This window comes from Leptopilina boulardi, unplaced genomic scaffold (genome assembly GCF_019393585.1).
Source record: "Leptopilina boulardi isolate dan_hultmark-lab unplaced genomic scaffold, ZJU_Lbou_2.1 LbouV2_183, whole genome shotgun sequence".
Lineage (NCBI taxonomy): Eukaryota > Metazoa > Arthropoda > Insecta > Hymenoptera > Figitidae > Leptopilina > Leptopilina boulardi.
Genome location: NW_026137733.1, coordinates 42,404 through 67,628, shown reverse-complemented (window position 1 = coordinate 67,628; position 25,225 = coordinate 42,404). Strand labels below are relative to the sequence as shown.

Genomic DNA, 25,225 nt, shown 5'->3' with positions numbered 1-25,225 from the left:
GTTCTTCATCTGTTGTTTCTTCTTCTTTTTCATCATCTTCTTCAGTTTCTTCTTCATCTGTTTCGATATCTGTTTCATGTAATGAAGTGTGATAAGATGTTGACATGGCTTTTGGAGTTTTAAAAAGCACAGGTGTGTTGTGTTCCGTAGATTGTGGTCTAAAAGTTACGTTTTTAATATTATTTTTGTCTGTGTTATCTTTCTTTGGAGTTTGTTGTATTGTATTTTCTGTTTCAACAGTTTCTTTAAATGAGGTTTCACTATCTGAACTATCTGTATGTTTATTGTCCCATATGGACTCACCTTCAGCATAATCCCAATAAAAACTTAATTTGTCTGAAAATTCGGCATGAGTTCCTGGAATCATATCATTAGCTGCTTCATGAATAGCTTCATCGTTATTTCCGTCTGAATGTGTAGTCCAGTCTCTAGGAGATTGTGGTGCATCTACTAACCAATCTTCATGTTGCTTTAAGGATTGATTAAAACGAGATACGGAATTTTCTAAATCTTGAGCTATTTTCTCTTTGCTCAAATTTTTGATGTTGTTCTCATCTTCTTCAGAACTTTCTTCGCTTCCGCTAACTGGTGGTTCTACTGTTAATACTGTTGCTTCTGGACTTGGGAATGCTACAATTTTTATTGGTAATTCTGGAGGTGCACTTTTAGGGCCAGTCACGTTTTTCATTGCTGCTGGTGGAAGTTTTAAACTTGGAAGTACACTTCTGCTAGGTTTTTGTATAGGAGGAATTGGTATTTCTATGTTTTCGTCAGTACTACTTTCAACTGTAGTTTCTTCAATTGTTTTTACTCTAGGTTGCAATGCTCTTCTTTGTGAAACTCTTGATCCGATTGTGCTTTGATTTAAGCCTGCTTTTGATGTGGATGGTTTTAATATTGGTTTTGTAGGTCGTAATTTAGATTTTTGTGTATTAATACTGATAGTTGTTGGAGGTTTAATTGATTTCTTGGTTTTTTTATCAAATTGTTTGTTAATTAAAATTTTAACTTGCCTTTGTTCAATCTCTGCTTGATATTTTTCGGTAATGTCTTCAGTAGCAACATTTCTGGAAAGGGCATCTGCATTTGTGTTTAATTTTCCTGCCTTATGTTGTCGTATTCATAATCTCTTAATTTTAATCCCCATCTTATTAACCGTTGTCCTGGGTCTTTTATGGTATCAATCCATCTTAATGGCTCATGATCACTCACTAAAGTGAATTTCTTTCCATAGATGTAGGGTCTAAAGTGATGGACTGCATATAGAACTGCTAAACATTCCTTTTCAGTTGTGGAATAATTTAATTCTGGAGCACTTAACACTCTGGAAAGATAAGCAATAGGAAGATCAAATCCGTCTTTTTCTTGACTCAACACTGCACCTATAGCGAAATCTGATGCGTCGGTTGTTAATGTAAAAGGCTTTTCATAATCTGGATATTGTAAAATAGGATTGGAACATAGGGCTTTTCTTAACTCCGTGAAACTCTCTTCTTGTTCTTGTTTCCATTCGAATTTAACGTCCTTTTTCAATAAGTTGGATAATGGCTTAGCTTTTGCTGAGAAATCCTTAATGAATCTTCGGTAGTATCCTGCTAAACCTAGAAATTGTTTTACATTTCTAGGTGTTTTAGGAGTAGGAAAATTTTTAACTGCTTCTACGGTTTTAGGATTAGGTTTCACTCCTTCGCTACTTATTACGTGGCCTAAATATGCAACTTCTTTAAAAAGAAACTCGCATTTTTCAGGTTGTAATGAAAGATTTGCACTTTTTAGTCTCTGTAGTAATCGTCTTACTTTCTTGCCGTGTTCTTCTAAATCCATTGCGTAAACAACAATATCATCCAAATATACGAATAGTTCAACTCCTTGGAGTCCTGTTAGTACTTGGTCCATTAATCTCTGAAATGTTGATGGTGAATTCTTTAATCCCATGGGCATTCTTATGTATTCATAGTGTCCATGTGTATTAGAGAATGCTGTTTTTTGTCTGTCAATAGGATCTAGTTCTATTTGATGAAATCCACTAGCTAAATCGAATACTGTGAAGTATTTAGCCTGCCCAAGGTTATCTATAATGGACGTGATGTTCGGCAAGGGGTAAAAGTCGCCAATAGTCTTCTCATTTAGCGCTCTAAAATCGATCACTATTCTCCACTTTTTCTTACCTGTTCCATCTATTTTCTTGGGAATTATTAGCAATGGGGAGTTATATGGTGAGCAAGAAGGGCCTATTGCTCCTTCAGACTTCATTCTTTCGATAACCTTGTCAATTTCTTCTTTTTGGGATGGTGAAAATCTGTATTGCTTCGTGTGGATTGGTATTTCATCTTTAGTAAGAATTTTATGTTGCACTAAATGCGTTGGAGTTAAGTGTTCTCCTGGGAGATGAAAATTATCTGGAAATTCTGCGACTATTTCTTTCACATCTTCTTTTTCTTCATCGTTTAGGTGATCTAATCTTAAATGTTCGAGTACAGCTGAAACTTTATCTATAGGTGGTGTGTATTCTTCTGAGGAGTAACCATCAGAATCTTCTCCTGGTAATTTGTAAAATTCGAAAGGAATTAACTCTTGGGGTGGTATTTCAATTTCTGCATCTTCTGATGTCATATTTATAGCATAAATGTGACAAACTCCATCGTGATTTGTTACTACACCTTCACCAACTAATAAACCTTCAACTGTTTTTATTAAAGGTAAATATCCTTCTTTTATTTCTGTATTTGAAACATCTATAGGTATTACTTGTCTTGTTCTGGCTTTAATAGTTACATTTTTCTTTCTATTAGCTTTATTTTCAGTTAATGTGTCTCTTGCTTGAATTGATTCTTTGTCTGCGAAAAATATTGGTTTTACTGGATTTGAATGTGTAACTAATGTATTATGCCAAAAAGAAATTTTAACTTTTTCTTCACGAAGATATTCTCGACCTAATATACCGTCAGATTCTATAGGGAAATCGTTGGGTACTACTTGGAAAGATATTGGTTTTGTATTTATCTTTATATGAACAGTTCCTAATGTTAAAATTTTGATAGGAACGATTCCAGCTATGTGTATAGCTTCTTCTTGAATAATTTCTAATTCTGGTGATATTATATTTTTTTTGATTATGTTCACATCTGCGCCTGTGTCTATTAATAAAGTTGCTGACGAATTTTGAAAATTTGGGGAATTTATAATTATTAATGGGGATTCTCTGGAGCTTCTGGCATGGAAAATGTGTTTTGTAATGAGAGAATTCTCGCGTTGGCTGGACGCTCTTTGGGGTCTTCGCTCGTCGTCGCGTCTGTCCGTCGAGTCGTGTTTGAGTTTAAATTGCTCTTGTCAAATGGATTTGGGGATTGAGCACGAGGTGGTGTTCTGTTTCCATCATGAGATTTATTAAAATAAGCTTCCTGCGGAGGAGGATAAGGATAAAAAGGATATGCATTATATGGCATATAAGCATTAGGAAAGTGAAAATTAGGTGAATTAGGGTATGGTTGTGAAGGGCCTTGGGTTGGAAAGTATGGTGGATATGGATTTCTCAATATTCCCGTAGGAATAGGCGATTGAGAACGATATCTCGGTTGCTCATGAGGATATGAAAATTGCACTCTATTACTAGGGCTTCTTTCTCGATATCTATAATCATTTGGTTGATGACGAGAATAATGATAAGCATTATAGTCAGGTTTATGATAGTTATGACGTTGTTCGAATTCTAGGGCGATATCGAATGCTGTATCGAGTGTTTTTGGGTTTCGAGCTTCTACTATATTGGACATAGCATCTGGAAGGCCCTTTATGAATGCTTCTAAAGCACAATATGTTAATGGCTCCATCTGGGTCTTGGCGCTAATTGCACCATAAGAATCTGTAAGAGCGGCATTTGCTCCCGCTAGTAAAAGTGTTACTCTATCGTAAAACTCGCTAACATTTTCGTTTCGATTCATACGTATTGTGGATATTTCTTGCAAGTACCATGCATAAGATTTGTGAGTTGCAAATCTTTGTTTCAAGTGTTGTATTAGTTGGTCAATGGTTCCAAAAAACTTACCGTGAGTACTACTTCTAGCAGCACCTTTTAATTTAGCAAGAATAGATTTTAAATATTGATCATCGCAATTTTTAGGAATGGTAGATTGAGCATTTAAAATATCTTCAATAAAATCTTTTACTGGCATATTTTGGCCGTCATAAAAAGGAATATTCATTATACCTTGTTGTAACGCAAAACATTCTGCCATGGAATTTACCATGGTGTCATGAAGTGTTCTGTTCATTGTGGTTGTAAAGGTATCACTATTACTTTTGTTAACTTCTTCGTCACTGTTCTGATTTCTCTTTCGTCTACGAGTCATTTGGGGTTACTTTAATATAATTCGTTAATAATGTCGAATGAAAAGGGGAGTCCTAAAACTCCGATAATGTCTGAATTATCGTTACAATTTATTGTTTGAAATTCTAGTACTGTATAATTGATACAAACTTTCGTTTCTCCGTGAGTTTGTACAGTACCGTCTCTTAAGAAATATTTTATTATTATATTTATTCCAAAGAATGGATTAATTTCGTTTTCTTTAATTAAATTGATTGGTAATGCGGGATCTATTACGAAACGACGTTCGTTTCCAATGAAAAATGGTGAATTTAATAATATCTGAGGATATAACTCGTTATTCTTTATAAGAAATTGAAAATATGAAGTCATAGAGGTTTTCAAGATGGCGGATTACTGGAGGAGTCGCTACCAGCTTAAGATACGCATGAGAGTTGCCTTTAAGGTCGACGTCTGACTTGCCTTGTGGCGAACTACTGCGTGGCTACCGCGCGCGAAGTCAATGAGTAGTTTATGTCAATGAATGCTTGATTAACTATATTAACCGCGTGAATTTAATTATGACCTCTTATGTTAATATGTTCTCCTAATCTTTTTCTTGTGCTGGGAATTATTTAAATCAATATATCTTGCGAATTATCGATTTTAAAAATTTTGTTCATATACCAAAATTTTAATAACCCGATTAGGGAAATTATTGCAATTACAACAATTGTTGTTATTAATAAGAAATAATGCATGTATTGGTATCGATAATATATTAATAAGTTTAGAACGTAAACTCTCTAGGATCTGTATTTAAAAATGGTAATCCTAAAATACCTGTCAATTCGTTTTGTCTGTTGTTAATATAAGTTCGGAATTTAATTGATTTATTGGCAATTATTATCTCTGCTGTTCCTGAGGTGACAAATGATCCTGAATCTAATACTATTGATTCTGATCGATTGATTATAGTATTTGGGGATAATTTCTTTTCGTTTATTAAATTGAAATGTAATGCAGGGTTAACTAAGAAAAGACCTCTATTTTCCTTTAAATTTGCTGATGATATGTGAATATTAGGAAAAATATCGGTATTGAATTCAATATTATTGACATATAAATTCATGGAAATTTTCGGAAAGAAGAATTTCGCAAAAATCTACAAACACGTCTAATAATTCGCTCTCTAATAGAATTTGAGCGTCTATGAATTCTTCTATCGTAATCTTCAGCGATCTGACTAAAATAATTTGTTTCAAATAATTGATCGAAAAATGATGCGCCTAAAACGCCCACGATTTCGGAATCACTTTCGTAATCGATAACTTAGAATTTTAATGAAAAATCATGAAATTCAACTATAGCACTTCCTCTGGTGCGAATTGATCCTTGACGTGAGGTATATCTGTTATTTCTATTAATATTAACAAATGAAGATAATTCTGATTCTTTTATCAAGTTTAATTGTATAGTGTGATCAATAAGAAAAATTCCTCTATGTGTCACAAAATTACCAGTAATTAATTCGATTTGAGGGTAACTAAATCGATTAAAATTAAGTGCGTCGAAATAACTATTCATTTATAAATGATATTTTATTTGAACGAAATAATTTGAATTTTTGAATAATTAATTATTTGGAAATTATTTTGGGGATAGTATACCAAATAACAGCAATTAATATTACGTATACTATAAACATGCAAAATAAAACAAAACACATTAGTTTAGATTAGCAATTTGATTTTTTTTTTTTATTTTAATTATAATATGAATTTATGATTTTTAATAATTTGTTCAGTTTTATTTAGTAAATTTTCGAAGAAGTTGGAAAATTCTTCTTGTGATTTTAATTCTTTTATTGATGTTTTTGATTGTATGTTTTCGACAAATTTTTCGGATTCTAGAGATGTTTCTACGTTATATCGTCTTCGAGCTTTGATTCCTCCTCGGTTTTTAATTTTCTTTGTTGTTGGAACTTTATCGCTCATTATTTTTTAACTAAAATAAAAAAAAACATTTTCATATATTGATTGTCTTAATGAATTTTTTTTTTTTTTTTTTTTTGATATTTTAAATATTTCAAAAACAACTCACAATGATATTGTAAGAGTCATGGAATATTTAGAAATTAAGGATAAAAGGAAAAATAAATTGACAAAATCGCCGGACGGCGCAAAATGTCGTTTGACTAGTTAAAATTCGACGGACGGCGCAATAATAATGTCACAAATTTATCTTTATTGGAAAGAAGGAGAAATTCTCAATTGAACAGTCTCGCCGGACGGCGCAAATTGTTCTTAAATCAAGCCGAAATTCGCCGGACGGCGCAAAAACAGCTCAACTTACAGAATTTTATTAAGGAATAAAAGGAAATTGTTTATAAAATTATAAACAATGGAGGTTTGGATAAGTTGGTATAAGGGTTGATATTGGAATAAATTTTGACCCTTATAATTTTGAAATTGTTTCTAAAATATTTTTTTTTTTTTTTTGATTTTTCCAAAAATTTAGAATATTTTAATTGTTAAATAACAAAAGTGACAATCCCACCGCTGCCACCAAATCAGCTGTTACGTTCCGAGCGAGAGCGAGACTTTTAAATAAAATTTAATTATTTATTTAAATTTGATTCTAAAACCAGTTAGCTGATTAATCAGGTTGGTAAAGCCTGATCTTTATTTTTATTGTAGGATCGTTGTCACTTGTCAAAACTACGGGTTTTGCGTTAAAAAAAAAAAAATTTCCTTTTTATGAATTTATTAAAGATTATAATAATTAGAATTACAGAAAGTTACAATTGTTACAAAATTGTTACTTACGTTTATTAAACAGTTGTCGTAAATCGAAAATACAGCTAGGTTGTTATAATGTTGTTTTCAAATATGAATTCGTTTCAAATGAATGAAACTAAAGTTTGTTTTATTACACTTATGCAATATTACAACTTTGATGAGTTTTTGTAATAGATTAATAGTTTTTCACGTATCTAAGTGTTACTTCACGTCACTTGAACCTATTGGTTATCAGGAAAGAATGTTCTATGTGTTAGTTCCTTGAAACTAACTTGAACCTATTAGAAAATCAGGAAAGAACGATTCTATGTGTGAAAGAGAAGCAACTTGCACCTTTTTACAGGAAAGAGTTAGTGAAATTTTATACTATTAATATTAATTACAAATACGACAATTAATCAACAAATTATTGACTCTAAGTGTTAATTGCTTCTCTTGCACCTTTTTAGGGGAAAGAAACTTGTTTCTAAGTGAAAAACAAAATAACTTGCACCTTTTTATGGGAAAGAATACAATAACTCGCGATTAAACTGAAGGGTCGCTCTACAATGATACTGTCCGCACTGAACTACACCGGAACTTTTTGACAATTACTCTTGATTTTACATGGGTTTATATAGGACTTTTGATCCATATATCGAGTGGGGAAAACCATTAGAGTAAGAGAGAACATGAATTTTGTGCTAAAACAGATCAGGGCACGTATTTTGCTAAAACTGTCTTAGGCACGTACGAGTTTTCTAAGAATTTATCTTTAACTATAATAGTGAATTAACTACATTCAATCTTATAATCAATCAATAATTATTATAAAATTACTTGTATTGATTTATAATTGTAATAATAGTGTAAATAATTGTAATTATTTTATTGATCGCTTTATCGACTCATTTATCGATTGATTTATTGATTCATAGATTTATACACACAAACATGTTTACATCACACATGATTAATATCACATGTCTATGTTTACAACTCTATGCATTAAATTGATTATATTATTGATTATCTTTTGTAGTCTTTAATTTTCTTTATAATTGACATTATATTTCGTCAGGTGCAGCTATGACATCATGTATATGCTCGCGCTCGAGTTATACGTGATTCATAGTTCATTCGAAATCTACGTTCATTCAAAAGTTTATTCATTTTACTCCTTACTACACGTCATATTATATGATTTAAATAATATGAGTGAACGCATTCTTTCTATTTTTGAATTATTATTTATATAATTTAGATTGGTAATTTCAATCTCTTGATTGCGATTAATTACTTAAATAATTTATTAAAATAATAATAATTTATGAAAATTTGTAAAATTTAAAATATATCGGGATGTAACAGTTATATTATTCTATATTATTATTTATACTATATTATATTATGCTATATTATAAACTATATTAATTATCTAATACCAATATTCAAGCTTGTATATTATAAATATATGCATGAAAAATATAATATAGTGTACTTACCTTATATAAAGATACTAAAATATTATTATTATTGTTACGTTCCGAACTAGACGTGGTTTTTAAATAAAAATGAATTTTATTTACTTGAAGGTAATAAGGCTGATTAATCAGGTTGGTAAAGCCTGATATTTATTTTTATGTAGGATCGTGGTCACTTGTCAAAACTACGGGTTTTGCGTTACAATAACAAGTCAAATATTCCCTTTTACAACATTTATTGATTAAATAATAATTATATAGTAATGATTAAACAATAATGATACAAGTTTACAATTCGTTACTTACTTTTAGCAATGAAGTCGGATAAATCGATGATTATAGCTTAGTCGTTATAAATTGGTTTTGATTTGATTTGAAATAGTTCGTTTTGGTTGCACTTGTGTAACTTTAACGACTTAAATTGTTTTATAACTATTTAAAGAATTGCAATATTCTTTATTGTTATCTCTCGTCACTCGCACCTTTGACAGGAATGAATTTTATAGCAGGTGTAAGAGAAGCAACATATACTAAATTGACAAATTTAGAAAAAGAGATAATGCAAGATTTCTTTAGTATTTATAGTTATAAATACGACAGTTATTTCTATTAAATTATTGATTCTAAGTGTTAATTTGCTTTTCTTGCACCTATTGGCTATCAGGAAAGAACTATGTTCTAAGTGAAAAGTCAAATTAACTTGCACCTATTGGCTATCAGGCTATCAATAATTAGGGCGAAAGTAAACTGAAGGGTCGCTCTACGATGTTAGAGATTGCACCGGAACTTTTGACAAGCTTAATGGAAAAAGCTCTTGTTTATATACTAGTCGATTATGCTAATTAGTGGGAGAAATGTCATATTATTGAGGAGGGGTGATCTATAAATAGAATTACTTTCCTCATATGGTAATGGTCTACATCGCATGTATGACATTGAATCTTCTTCTTTCTGAATTCTCTCTTTTATATGCTGACAATGGGTTTTTGAAGATCATATTACACTTGGATCTTCACAACCTTCACATTCTTCACGCGTATAAACAAACAAGCTCGAACTTGCTACACATTTTGCTTACATATATCCTATTTTTAGCTTTTCAACTTTCTGAACTTATATGGTGAAAACGAATGTCATATCTCTTTTGAGATCAATTTCGTTTCCACACTCTATCCTATCAATATATATACATAAATAAATACATTAAAATAAGACATATAGTTTAAGTATTGTAAAATTATCATAGAATTATATAAAATGTCTTATTTTAATGATAATTTTAAGGAAAATTAGGGAAAATTGTTACCGGGATGTAACAATTATAAATCAAACAATTATACTTTACTCATTTTTATTAATAATTTGCAGTAATTAATTAATTAATAATATGCAAATTATTGTTAATTCATGATTTTTTTTTATTATAATAATGATAAATCGTATTATTATCATCATTGTTATTTACATTTACTAAAATTAATATTAATAATTAATCATAATTATCATTATAAACAATCGGATATATTACCAATACTATTTTTCTACTTATTAGAATCATCATTATCAAATATTATTTAAAAGAATATGCATTGTATATGCACGTATGCGTGTGCATTATTTTTATCGTGTGTACGTGTGTTCATAGTATGCCAAAGTGATATGGATAGATATGTGTATACATTGTTTGGTTGCACATTTCTACGCATATTATAGTAACCAACAATAATGCGATTATTATATTGCAATTATTATATTTACGAAAATGTATTATTTTATAAGAAGGGAGAAGAATCGCATACGTCAATTCTATCTATCTTTCTCTCTCTTTCTCACGCGTTCAGGTGCAATGAGTCTCGCAGCATGGATGCGGTACACAGACACGGACTCCCCATAGCCTGCGTAACGCATATGTGTGAGGCGCTTGAGGAGTATCGCGCGATGCAAACACTGCCTTCCTTCCCCTATTCTTTTCCTTATAATACCTTCAAAATTAAAAAAAAAAAGGGAAATAAAGATACAATAATTGTTGATAGCTTAAATTGGAACGTGTCACATTTTCCAAGCACATATAAACTCGCAACAATTAAGATTTTATTTCAAGAGGGTCAATTTTGTAAAAAAAAAAACAAAACAAAATGCACATAAAAAAAAGAGAAGAAAATTTTTGAGACATGTATGCCGTGCATATATGCATTTGTACTAAGGTAAATGTACGTGTGTATGCGTAAAATGTATATGCATATATAAAAAGGAAAATAGTTTCATTTTTAATATGAAAATGATAATCTGTGCAGAACTATGACCGCTCTGGAATTCAACAAAGGTTGCGAGTTATACTTTATTAAAAACACACATATACACTTACACATATGGAGATGTGCAGTTCCAATAGTGTCAACAAAGAAAAGAATAACAAGAATCATGGGTTCTGAGAATATCGATGGACGATGATCTAAGTTTTCTTATCGATACCCCTGAAACCCCCAGAATCCTTCTACCCCTGATTCACTAATCCCACTAAGTGCATCTCGCGATGCTCTTTATAAGCAGAAGCTCATAGGGCCTCATTGCCTATTCGTCTTCAGTCAATCACTTAGTACGTGTTACTGATTTTTGCATTATTTCTTTAAAAAGTGAACTTAGAGTTTAAACTGTGGAGAAAGCTCAATAATATACCTGCTGAATCACGATAGATTTTCGTTGAGCCAGGTAAATTAACAGCAGTGCTTAAATTTCTAAAATTAAAATTGCTGAATCACGATAGATTTTCGTTGAGCCAATTTTTAATTTTAAGAATAAGGCCCGTCTGCGAGCTGGCTCCAATTTAAATTCTATTTTCTTTGGGCGGACGTAAAATTAAATCGAACCTTGAACCGGCTGAGTCCCAATCGGTTGATCAGTACAGTGAGAAATTATTTAATAAATTATTTATAATTTATTAAATAATTTTTTGTTCTTAAAACCGGCCAGTCCGTACGGATTGTACCTGCGCCGCTTGTGTCTGATAGGGTACCGGTACCGCGTTTCGAGACGCGGAAATACGCATAACACCTTTCTTTCGTTTTGCCCGTTGATTGTGTGACGAGATCGCGAGAATTCTCCCTTCTCAACAAGCTCTCTCGACGGTAGTGTGTAAGAGAAATCTAGCCGTAAGTAATAAAAAAACTGTATCGTTCCAAAAACATTATTCTTTACAAAAGAAAGCATATAATGTGTAATTTTTGCAATTTTTACTTTGATTTTTAATAAATTTTTGTAAACTAAAATTCCAATTGTTCTATTCAATCAAATAGACCTTTTTATTTGTGCTGTCAAAAATAGTGTGGATTTTCATCTCAAAGCTAAGAAACATTATTTACGATCTAAAGATTAAATTGGCAGTTTCGTCTTCTATCGGCGATATAATTAATCGAACCCACATTAAAAATAAACATTATTAAGTTGAATGTTCATTTTGAATTTTTAATGGCAACTTGGTTCCTCCGGCGAATAGAAAATTTTAAATAATTGTTCAAAATTATAAAAATTAATAAATTAATTTTCTCGTTCGTAACAGAGCGTGGAAAAAATTGTTAAAATTGTGAAAGAAGATTGATATTTAAAATATTAATTTTTTAAGGGGACTTTCTGGTTTAGAATTACAAAAAAATCGATTTCTTTTTTTTTAAATGTTCCTTAGTGTCATAAAATCACTGTCCCAAAACGATTTTAAAAAAATGTAAAAAACCAAAAGTTGCAATAAAAAATTGTTTAATTTTCCTGGCTCAATGTATTATGTAATGAAAACTTTAAACGCGTTTTTCTCGAAAACACATTTTACAAACTGGTGCACGGCTTTTCTCGAAATCTACTGAACCGATTTTAAAAAGCATTCAATTCCTTAGTTAAAAAACAAGAGAATAAACCTTTGAACCTTCATATTTCTACCCCCTGTTTTTTTATACGGGTGTAAATTGCCCCGAAAAAATGTAGTTTTTTCAAATCTTTGAGAAAAGTGTTATAAAAAAATAAAAACAACCTTCTAAAAATCATTTCTTAAGTTTATTATTTAGAATAAACCCTTATGAAGAGATTCCCGTTTGAAATTTAAAATTATATATTACAGGTTGTCCGCAAACACTTGTACTAAAAAAGGCACCTTTTAGAAGATGCCACCTACAGCTAAGAAATTAAACTAAATACAGTCTAAAAAAATTTAATTTCCTCTATGTAATGTGCAACAATGTCCAAAAAGAATTTTTGCAATTTATTTAATACTTTTCTTACCACAAAAGTTTTAAAACGTGTCTTTTTTATCAATTTTAAACCAGAAAGTCACCTTAAGACTTAAATTTCTAAAATGTTCAAAAATTAAAATTATAGTGTTTTGACCATCCTGTATGTTTTTAGGAACCAAATGATGCAAGGGAAAAAATATAACTTCCTGCGATCAATAAAACTTAAACTACTTAAAATAAAGTTGCTGCCTCCCCTTAAGAAGGGGAAAATGTAATGTATAAAGTATTGTAAATAAAATGTATTGCGCAGCCCTAGCTGCCATAGAAAACAACTCCACATGGAAATAGATTTTTGAATTTACAATAAAAATTTTGTGTAAAATTACAAAGAAAAACTTTCATCAAATTTACTTTTATAATTTTCAACAAGTTAAGACTGTTAGCTTAAACTCTGAGGACAATTAAAACTGGTAATATATGCCAGATAATTTTGTTCAATTTATCATTTTTTACCAACCACAAATAACCTTGGCATGCGGAATCCAAGGTATCTGTAAACAGATTTCCCAAAAGTCCCTAAGCAAAAAAAATAGCTTCACACAGGCGTCACAGTGGGCTTTAACATCGAAAAGGTTTTTCGAAAATGTAGCAACAATCGGTTAACGCAGATTTGTTGGAAATTGTCCTAGGATTCCAAATTTTCAAGGCCGAAAATCGTAGCAGATCCTTTTTTCTAAATAAACGTGTGTATATGTCATTTTCTTAAACAAAAATTGAAATAACCCCGCACCATATACATGGAAACTTGGGGTCCGGTGATATTTCTCGCAACTTTGTAATTTTGTAGCTTTTGACCTCCTGAACAAAAAATGTAAATAGCAAAATTCTAAAAAATAGACAGATTTTTTAATAATTAAGGTTTAAGTTTAAAAAACAGTGTTAAAAGCGAAATAAATTCAAAAATGAGTAAAACCAAGAGAACTAAATAAACTTTCTTAAAACTCGTTACTCGGGGGTTTTCAAGGTCGCTGATTACGAATTCGGTGTCAATTTTTGAAAATCCAAAATGGCGTATCCAAAATGTTTGACCAATTTTTTTAAAATATATCGAAATCACTTAAATCTTGTTTTTTTTGGGTTTCCGGGGTCGCTGATTACGAATTTGACAACAGTTTCTGAAAATCCAAAATACCAGATGCAGTATGACGGAAGAATTTTTAAAAATTATTTTTATTCACTTAAAACTTGTTACTTGACGACTTTTAGAGCCTCGGTGATTAAAAATTCGGTTTCGGTTTGTTGAATAGTTTGCAGCTGGGTATAATATTTTTATTATCTTTTATTCGTAATCTGAGAACCGAGTATCAAGCGATTTTATATAGTTCTTTTGATTTTAATCATTTTTTTATGTTTTTGCTTTTACCATCGTTTTTTTAAACTTATAAAGTCGTCAAGTAAAAAGTTTTAAGTGAATAAAAATAATTTTTAAAAATTCTTCCGTCATACTGCATCTGGTATTTTGCGTTTTCAGAAACTGTTGTCGAATTCGTAATCAGCGACCTTGAAAACCTCCGAGTAACGAGTTTTAAGAAAGTTTATTTACCTAGTTCTTTTGGTTTTACTCATTTTTGAATTTTTTTCGCTTTTAACAATGTTTTTTAAGCTTAATCTTTAATTATTAAAAAAATCTGTCTATTTTTTTGGAATTTTGCTATTTACATTTTTTCTTCAGGAGGTCAAAAACTACGAAATTACAAAGTTTCGAGAAATTTCACCAGATCCCAAGTTCCTATGTATATGGTGCGAGGTTCTTTCAATTTTTGTTTAAAAAAATGACATATATATACGTTTAATTTGAAAAAAGGATCTGCTACGATTTCCGGCCTTGAAATTTCGGAATCCTAGGACAATTTCCGACAAATCTGCGTTAACCGATTGTTGCTACATTTTCGAAAAACCTATTCGATGTTAAAGCTAACTCTGGCGTCAAACTCACACGAGTCTCGATTCCCTTATTTGCGCACATGTCCGACACATAATTTTGTATAACATTTTGTTTCAAAAACTCGACTAAATTGCTATGATGGAAGGGGAAAGTGTGCGTACAAGTACGATTTCTTCTCCTTTTAAGGGGAAGTGACACCTTTCAGGTTTCTTTTTAACCTGTTTTTCATGATTTTTTTTAAGTCAGAGATAAACAAAATTTGGTTTCGAGGACTTTATTTGTTAACTTTTTAAGTTCACGAAAATATATTCATACTTTAAATCTTTTAAGGAAGTTCTCCCCCTCCAACGTCAGTCAAATCAATGCCCATTTAAGTTTTCATTTGTATCACGTAGTACTAGCTCAACGCTTGGCAACGTTGGATTATATTTTCCCCGTTTCGTTTCGTGTCGTCTGCTATTGTTTGATTTATTTTTCGTTAAATAATAATAATAATTTATTATTTTAAAAATCTTAATTTTTTATAAGCAAATTCAAATTATTATTCATTATTATGAATCTTTGAAGAATATACTATTATATGTATATACTACTTATATTACTTTCAAATTTCGCGCTTTTTCTATACTTAACCTACAAGACGCAACGTTGCCAAGCGTTGTGCTAAGTAATTTCTGATTGTCAAAATACGGTGTTTTTTAGACAAAATAATTAATTGTGAGTCTCCTAAGCCAGGTCTGATCAATTTTATTAAAAGTAAGTGAACATTGGCTATTAAACTTTATGTATATAAAGTTCCAGTAATATCTTTTCGTCAGATTTTTCACAATTTGAGATTTCAGACCAAAAAATTCAATTTCCCATAAGAACCCGTGTTAAATGTGAAAAGAGAAAATTATTTATATCTTTTGTCAAAATCCACCTAGACCTCTAAAAATTTAACTACATCTTCTTTAAACCATTATCTATCAGTTTATCAAGTTTGATAATTAACTCTACGTCATTTCTGTTTGCGAGAGAACTTCCTTAAATTTGTTGACTATAGATGCTGCTAAAGTTGGTCTCGTTTCTCTGCAGGGCAAATCGGTGGTCAAGATTCCGGTTAGATGGTTTAATATTAAACAAAATTCAAATTTTTTCTGTATCTGTGATAGATTTAGCTTTAGAGTACGTAGGATATTTTAAAAATATTCATTTTTGTGGATTTGGCATCTATTTGAAGAAAAAAGTCGATTTTTAGAGCGAAATTTTTTCAAAAAATTTATTGCCAAAAAAACAAACCAATAAAATATCCGCTACGTACTCTAAAGCATTAGTAAATGACGATCAAAAAAAACTTTGGCCGAAGTCAATCCGATCAAAACTGTTCGAGCTAGACTGCCCACCGTTTTGAAATATGCTGTCTAAGTTTGAATTAGCGACTATTCGCTTATTCATAGCTGCATACTCTTGGCACTTGTTGAAGGAATTGTATCAGATAAAAAATCCTGGATTTTCTCTGGATTCGTCAACTCTTTCAAATCATCTTCTAATTGCTTTTTTAGAATGCGATTGGCATGTCGTTTGGAATAATTAAATTTACGTGACGTTTTCCAAGGTTGCATATTATTCGTTATATGTCTGTTTCAATTTAAAAAAATAAATTTTAATTTAAATGGAGATTAGATTACCTTTATATAACCTCAAAGTGTAAAATATATTCTAACACTAAAATAACAAGAAGTGGGGTCCTTCTTTATAAAAGAAGTTTATGCTCATATCACGAACATTATGCTTCCTCATAGAAAAATAGTTTTTGATGACAATATTCAAACTTTCTAGAATTAATTCATTTTATAAAAATTTTTTCCTTTGATTCCTATTTTTTATTACAAGGTGTATATTGAAAGCAATTTCAAAGAAAAAGTTTTACAATTCTAAAATTTAAAAATTTTTATAGTTCAAAATTTCTATTAATTATGTAAAATTATCGTTTCTTAATGTAATAATCTATTCGTTTTAATATAAGAAATATCACGGTGCGCCTGAAACCAATTTTATTGAAAGGTTTTCAAAACTCGTATTTTCTTTTTGATTTTTATTGCAAAGTGTACACCCGATTTCAATTTTTGAGATAATAAAAATTACATTTTGGTTCAAAATTTTTAATTTCAGAAAACAGTTCTTTGTACAAAATTGGTAGATATTAAAAAACGGAAGATTTCTTTATACAGTATGTTCATTTATGAAGTAGCCACTTCGCAAAGAAATCCTATAGTAATTCTATGCTAGGTGGCTATTTTATAAATAAACATACAATATAATGTATTTCCTTGTACCATCAATAATTTCTAAGATAATCGAAAAAAACTAAAATTTTACAAGTTTTTAATAAATTTAACCTGAAGATGTAGAAAATAAACTGAAAAATTCTTCTTGAGTATAATTGTACAATATGAATATATGATTTTCCAACAAAAATGAAATTTTTTCGTTTGAGCTTTTCCCGAGAATTTATTTATTAAAAATTTTATTTTCACGTACAAAAACAAATTTTTTTGTGAAGTGAAATTCATAGCAATTCTTAAAACGTTTAAATATATATAAACAATATTACTATAAAATATTTTTAAAATTCAAATATGTTTTTAAAATTTCCTGTAAGTTTTACGTAACAAAAATTTCATTTTTGTCGGAAAATCATATATTTGATTGCACACTGTGCAATCAAACTCAACAAGAAAATTTCAAATGCTAACATCTTTAGGTTAAATTTATTTTAAAACTTCTAAAATTTCAGTCTGATTTTAAATATTGACGAATACAATTAAGCCTGGAAAATTCCAAGACGATTCATCAAAACGTGTTCGATAAATATTGTACACAAAAAGCGATGCCATACATACAAACCTACGTATATATCCATCACACAAACACACACATGTGTAATTGTCATTTTCAAGTCAAAATATATAACCTCATATAGAAATTAGTTAGAAGAATTAATTTTGGGAAATCCAAAATTTTTTCAGAAATATATAAGGTTTATCGTTCATCAGCAAAATATAATTAAAATTAATTTTAGCAAACTTGATTTTCTATTATAATGCGACAAACAAATTGAGGTTATGTTATAATACATGATACAAGTAGACACGGGAATAGTGTATTATATATTTTGTTCACATCTTACCTGTTTCCAAAAAAGTAATTATGTTCTTTATTGTGTTTGAAAATTATCAACTTTCTTTATTTCACACTTTTCACGAAAAATTTATACTGATCACATGTACAACTCAAGAAGTAACAATGAGAACAACGGAAATCTGATGTGTCGTGTTTACATAATGCGCTTGCGCGTATCTAGGTTTAAATACCCGCGTTAGTATATAATTATATACACGGTTTCGTTTTTTAAACATCTTATTTATAAGAAAAATATTTTTAAAGAAATAAAAATTTATTTTAGTTTTTCAATAATAATTATTGTGAAAGTAACAACTTACTAATTGTAAAATAATATTTAATTACGTTTCGTAAAAATCAGTGCGCGCGCATACATTTTAAAACATTCCCGAAATTTCCAGAATATTCGAGAACACATGTTGCTTTGTTTCATGCTTCGTTCCTCCTTTAGTATCATTTTTACCTCGCTTCATTCATGGGTGAAATTTAATTGCGAGTGTTATATGTGAAAGTGTAAACTTATTTAAATAAAAAAGTGCATCTAGATAAAGTAAGCAGGTAAGAATTTGTGCAAAATTAGATATATTTCTTTTATACATTATACAAAGAGTAAAGTTTTTTTTGTTGTAAAAGATTTTTCCCCATTTATGCCACACGTGGTCAATCAATTTTTTCATCCCGTTTTTGTAATTTGAGTTTTATACTTAATAATTTCAAGCCTCTTAATTGTATTAAATCTTACAAAATATTTACATCGCATTTTTTAATAAAACTTGATTTTTTAAGGACAGTCGCACAGTCGGACTAACTTTTTTTCCCACTGTCTGTTCGATTTTTCCTTAATTATAAATATTCATTTTAAATTGCTCTCTTAATGAATGAATCAATCAATTAATCTCTGCAATCAAGTTTTTCAAAAATTTAATTATTTAAAATATTTTCCAATTAGAATATTTATAAAATGCAGTTAATATTTGACATATGTGATTAATTTTCAAGAATTTAAATGTACGGAAATTTCCAAACTTTCTGAAATCCAACTATATTTTTAAGTATTTTCAGAGCATCTCACTCAAAATTCAATTATTTAAAACAATTTTCATCATTCTTTATTGAATTAGTATTATTTTTAATAATAATTTTATCAATTGGTTATTCCAAAATGATTTAATTATTTTAAAAACTTTTCAATTAAAAAATCACTTATAAAGTTGCTGTTAGGATTTAAAAAAAAGGAAAAAATTAATAAATTAAATAATAAAATTTATTTTTGAATTAAACGTTTTCTTTTAATGTTTTTTTAGCTCAAACCTTAAATTTTTAATTTTAAATTATAGACAAAAAGTAAAACATTTCTTAACCTTATTGCACTCAAGAATTTATAAAAAGTGGCTTAATATCTCTTTATTATTTAAACATTAAAATCGTTCCGAAATTCTAAATTGGAAAAATTGTAGAAAATCATACTTCAAGAATATTTCAAAAATATGAACTTCATTTCATTTCCTTTTTTATAAATAATAAAAGTTAATAATAATTAAATATATTTATTAATAATTTAAATTCATTAAAAATAAAATATCGGCTTTATGCTCAGGGACATTTTAACAATGGATGAGAGAGAACCGTATGCCGTTGTGGAATTCCACGACGGATTCGAAGTCGTGAAATCGGAATGGGGTGATTTCGTAAACAATGAAATGGTAGCATGTTACTTTCCATCCAACATATCGAAGTTGGAATATATGGATTTGCTAAAACAAACGTCTAAAAATGTTGACACGACAAAATGGGTGGATGAAAACGGCGAACCATGGAAGATTAAAAAGTTGTGCACTTACTCGAGTAAGTTTTTGTTATTATTATATTTAATCAAATTATTAACTCTACTTGGACTTATATTATTTGTTTACTTCTAACATTATACTATTATTAATATTATTAAAGTAATAACAGTATGAAATATGTACACATTATTTTTAAAACATTTTAATATTTTCAAATTAAATTACAAATATTTTAAATAATTAAAGATGATGCATTATTACAATCTACAATTTAAAATTAATTTAAAAAACCTTATTTTATTGGGAATAATTAATTATAGCACTTGGAATGTGTAACTAAAAATCTATAATGTTACATACTATATTTATTTATTAATCAATTACCTTTATTTATGTTCAGTGCGTTTTCGAAACTTTCAAATAATGATTATTTATTGTAAATTACATTTTACAGTTTCAAATAAATGATAAGTAAAATCTGTTTGTACTACTTGATAATTATTTATTAAATTTAAAACATGTTAACTAATGTAAAGAATGGTTAATGTAATTAAGTCATTAGACTTTTATTTTTGAAAGGTTTGAACCAGTCCAATGGGTCTAAAGTTTTGAATGTTTAAACGAATGCAATCTGTTTTCGATCAACATTTTTTTTTAAATTCTTCTTTTGAAGTATGCAAACTTTTTTTTTGCAAGCTAAATTTGTAATTTTTTAGAAATTGCTATTAAAATAAAATTTATCACAATTAATATTACATAGAATATTTTACCAAAACCAAAAATAATTTTATTCTTAACGTAGAAATAAATAAATTTGTTATAAGATTTTATTATTTTAAGGTAGTATCTAACTTTAAAAACATTTCCATTAGAAAAAATATTCGTATTTTTTTAAGCTACCATGTTTTTGTTCAATCGCCTGAAAATTAAAGTTTTCTGCGAATATTTAATGCTGACATACTTAATTTATTTTATGCCAAAATTAGCAAAAGCGGTTTGCTTCATTTTCAAAATGTAACATTTTTAAAATAAAAAAATTTGTAATTTAATATTTCTGAAACCAAGAAAAATACCTTTCGTCAACTGTTTATAACAAATTTATTATATCAGTTTTAGTATATTTGCAAAGCCTTAAATTTTTAATGATTTTTTTCGAACGTAGTAATATCTAATATTAGTTAATTAGTTTTTAAATAATAGCGTTTTTAAAAGTCGGAAAAATTGAAAGTAACGAAAGCACTTCGAGAACGTCCTACTTTCAATTAATAATTAAACACAAAATAAAATGAAAATCATACCACAATATTATGATTCAATATTAATGAGAACTCAAAAAATGATCCACTTTTTAAAACTAAAATTTTTAAAGACATGGTCGCCACAGCTCTTAGTCGAAAGTCGGATTGACTCTTATATTAAAAAATATTAACTGAATAATTTTTTTTAGAATCTCTGGAGATTGCACTAAGGAAACTAAAGTATATTGAACTTTCCGAAGTTGATAGCGACGAAGCTATCAACTTAGAACGATCTAAAAAATCACGCTTTACTCGTTGTATTAACGAAAAAGGAAGGCAATCACCTACAAAAGAATGTTCAAAAAAAGTAGTTAAACAACCGATACCTAGTTCCTCGAGAGATTTCCCCCCTTCAGAAGAATTTCAGAACTCAGAAGAAAACGAAAATAATAGCAACAGTGTTGATGTTGAAAAAACAAACTCACAGGATTTTCCATCCCGAAAAGACCAAGGACAAAAAAGAAAATCAGATCAGTATCATGATACTGAAGAAGTTTTAATTGATGAACAATTAGAAGGAGGCGGAATACTTACTGAAAATGACTCTACCGATAATGTGATAGCTTTGGGTGAGTGCTAAGTCAAAATTTTTCCTCTTTCTTACCGATGCATTTTCTTACGAACTTGGATTTAAGTAAATTAATTTTTAATAATTGCATTTTTAGATTAGATTTAATTTATTCATTTATTTAGATACATTTTCAAATTTAGAGACTTTCATTTGAAAAAATTTAATAAATTTCTTAATATTTAAATTTTCAAACAAACTAAATTTAAATTTATTCCAATTGTAATCAAATTTGAAACAGATCGATTCAAACTGTAATGTATATAATTGTTAATAGATTAAAATTTTAAGCAGTTTAAAATAAAATAAATTCTAATTGTCATCGTTTGAAATTCTTTTTGATGAAAATGTGAATTTATAAAAATTTTAATTTATTATAATTTCAATTAACCTCAAAGTCATCTCAACTAAATGTTGTTGTTTTTTCAAATTTCTAAATAACCTACATTTTTCACTCATTCAAGCTTTAATCAATTTCAAATTATAATCGAACCAACCTTATATTTATTTAAATTTTAATCGACTTTTTCTAATTAATGTAATATTCAATTATTACTACTATTTTAGTTGTGAACATTTTAATCAATATGGAAATCTGACTTAAAGGTATTAAATGAAGTATTTTTTAATGATTAAAGTAATGAAAAAATTAAAATAATGAGAAAATAATTCCAAATTTGTTCTGTCAAATGACCTACATTTGCGATTTTTATTAATTAATCACATAAATACGTGAAATTAAGTAATAAAAAAATTCACCAAATATAAAATATTTGCTAAGAATTTTCACATTTTCTTGAAAGTTTTTATTTTTTCAATTCCTAAATATAAATAATCTTGATTAAAAATTGGCACTTTGTTTATTTTTTCGATTTTTAATAGTTTATAACTGTTTTTGTGTAAAACGAGAAAATCCTATACTTTTGCATATTGATGTAATAAATCAACTTGAAGTTTCAAAAAATTACATGCATTAACCTGGAAAAATGCTTGCAATTTTTAAATTAAATTTTCTCCATACATTGGTTGGTTTGTTATCGCAGAAATGTACGTGAGTTTTTATTTAATTGTAACTTGAATAAATATTCCCCCAAGTTTCAAATTTTTTCGTTTTGCACCAATTATAAACGATTGAAAATCGGAAAAATGAAAAAAGTTTAGATTTTAAAATGAAAAGTTTATATATTAATGAATTGAAAAAATAAAAAGTTCTATTTCTTTACCTTAATATCTTATAGAATTATTTCCGGAAGTATCAATTTTTTTAAGCAGACGAAAAATTTTTTGGTTAAGTTTTTGCTTTTTTCGTAGTACAACTGTGATCTTACTGGTCGTTAACAACTATTATTCTGATTGAGTGTAACAAAATGCAATTCAAGGGACAATACTCTTCCTCAAGGAATGTATGTGTTCTCTAATCAGGGTAATAGTTTTACTATTCCGAAGTATGAATATTTTTAAATCAGTAGATACAGCTGTTAACCAAAAATTTTACCGTGTAACTGAAGTATAATGGATTGATCAAAATATATACTCAAAATTTCTTTAATATTTAAACTTAATAAGCTTTAAATTTTATTTAACATATAATTAATTGAATCTCATTATTATTTTGTATAATTCTCATTTTCCTTATTTTCTATTTCATTGAATATATGAACAATATTCAGAGTGTTTACAACACCTGGAAAACCTGGAAATATCAGGGAAATTTTATATATCAGAGAATTTTTTGCATACTTGATGATAACCAAAATTTAAAGAACGTGGAAAAAAGTTTAAATTTTTCTAGGAAAAATTACGTATTTTTGAAAAAATCTTTAAACTACACGGAATTAAAATTAAATTGAACCTACTTTTCGATCAAACATAGAATTTTCAAAATTTTACGGTTTTTCAAGTTTAAAACAATTATTTTGCTATCAATTTTAAATTTTTCTGTTGCAATGTTCTTTTGTAAGTATTTTTAATGTGGTTAAAATCTTTAGAATAAATTCCATTGATTTAGAGAGCATTTTGTGTAAACTATACGCGTATTTTTTAATCTTGGAAAAAAAATTTAAACCTGTAAAGGCTGGAAATATCAGGGAATTTTTTTCGGGAGTTATAGTTGTAGACACCCTGAGTATATACTTATTTTTTACTACAATAGTATGCAGAATTCAAATTTGGTAAAATAGAAATTATAACAAGTGAATTACATTTTAATACATATAAATTGTACAAAATAATAATTATATGTAATAAATGAGGTATAAATAAAATTTAAATCAAATTAATTTTATAATAATGTTCCAAGATATTGTCGTTTAGGAATTCTGTTAAATTACAATTATGTCAATTAATTTTTCGCTTAATGCATATTTTAACATTTATTATAAGAAATGAAAATTATTTATTAATTTTTTATTTATTTATTTCTTTATTCATTTATTATATACGAACGTGAAGTGTTCCTAATAATATTTATAACACTTACAATTTTGGAATATGCTAATTATAATAATTTTTTATTATGATGTATTTTAGAATATCAGTGTAATAAAAAATTCCTTAAAAATATATTAGGTTTAAAAATCATTAGAATTAAAAAAATTATATCCAAATTGTTTATATACTATTATTAAATTGTTTCGGATAACAATTTCTGTGATATTTTGGTCACATTTTTTTTGACAAATTTTTCATATTTTTAGAAAAAGCGTTTTAATTATTTTTGCAGTGAAAAAATCTACAAAATTAATGTTAGCAAAAATGAATAAAATCGAAATGGGCATGAAAAGCAATGGAAGAAGTGGACAAGAAAATCGCTACCCCATTGTTTCATTTTTGGATCCAGATGATGATTTAAAAATGTTTCCAGCAAAAAATCTGTCTGAGGTTATGAAAATTGAAGAAAAACTGTCTTCACAGTCTTTTTTTCATAAAGTTGTAAGTTAAAAAAAAACATTTCTTGTAACATTAATACACTGCTAAACAATATAAAACAAATATAGTAAAATATTTCCATGATTACACAGTTGAACCTTACGCTCGCCGGGTTAAAAGTAGTTTAAAAATTTTATTAAATGTGATTTTTATTTGTTATCTTATAATACTTGATAAATAAAATTTTTTGTAGGTTACTGCTTTGGTAAATGTGGGACCTTCATATTCCTATAGTATGACAGTAGTAAATATGCTTAATCATCTTTTAACTTTTGAAGTCGGAAAAGAATTCACTTTAAAAGGACAGTCCAAAACAAAATCTTCGTTTATTAAGCTTAGGCTCAAGTCCTTAATCTCTTGTAAGTAATATCGTGTTGTTGTTCTGGGAACATTTAAAGATCTTAATTTCTTAATATATTCCTCGTTTTAGATGCAATGAAGGATGTTCATAAAAATGTTGCACCATGTGATATTGATGAATATATCGCAAATTGGTTGACGCAATGCAAACATCGAGAAGTTCGTGCGAAGTAAGTTTAAGAAAGCCTGTAGGTTCAGTCTCATTTTAAAAACCTCCAATAATTACATGATAAGTTGTAATTTTTGAAATATTTTACAGAAATAGAGCCGAAAAGGAAAGAACTTCTGCACAGGAAGCTGTTGTAAATTTTCCCCAAGAATAAACTTCAAATTATCTTTCTATTAAACCTTCAATGTTTTTGATTCTTAGTTGGCTGTGCTAATAAG

General features: G+C 28.5%; 1 protein-coding gene across 1 annotated transcript; it reads left to right on the top strand.

Annotated features, from left to right (window-relative positions):
- The first annotated feature begins 20,202 nt into the window (after positions 1-20,202).
- Positions 20,203-25,225, top strand: LOC127277838 (uncharacterized). Its single transcript, XM_051299229.1, has 6 exons — positions 20,203-20,224; positions 21,132-21,551; positions 24,273-24,481; positions 24,672-24,837; positions 24,909-25,008; positions 25,098-25,225. The coding sequence occupies exons 1-6, from the start codon at positions 20,203-20,205 to the stop codon at positions 25,159-25,161; spliced, it is 981 nt and encodes a 326-aa protein (XP_051155186.1). The 3' UTR covers positions 25,162-25,225.

Excerpts from the sequence above, each read along its gene's own strand:
- LOC127277838 (XM_051299229.1), top strand. The coding sequence starts at position 20,203 with ATGTTAACTAATGTAAAGAATG. Across the intron at positions 20,225-21,131 it reads GTTAACTAATGTAAAGAATG|AATCTCTGGAGATTGCACTA; the intron begins GTTAATGTAATT and ends AATTTTTTTTAG. Across the intron at positions 24,838-24,908 it reads GCTCAAGTCCTTAATCTCTT|ATGCAATGAAGGATGTTCAT; the intron begins GTAAGTAATATC and ends TCCTCGTTTTAG.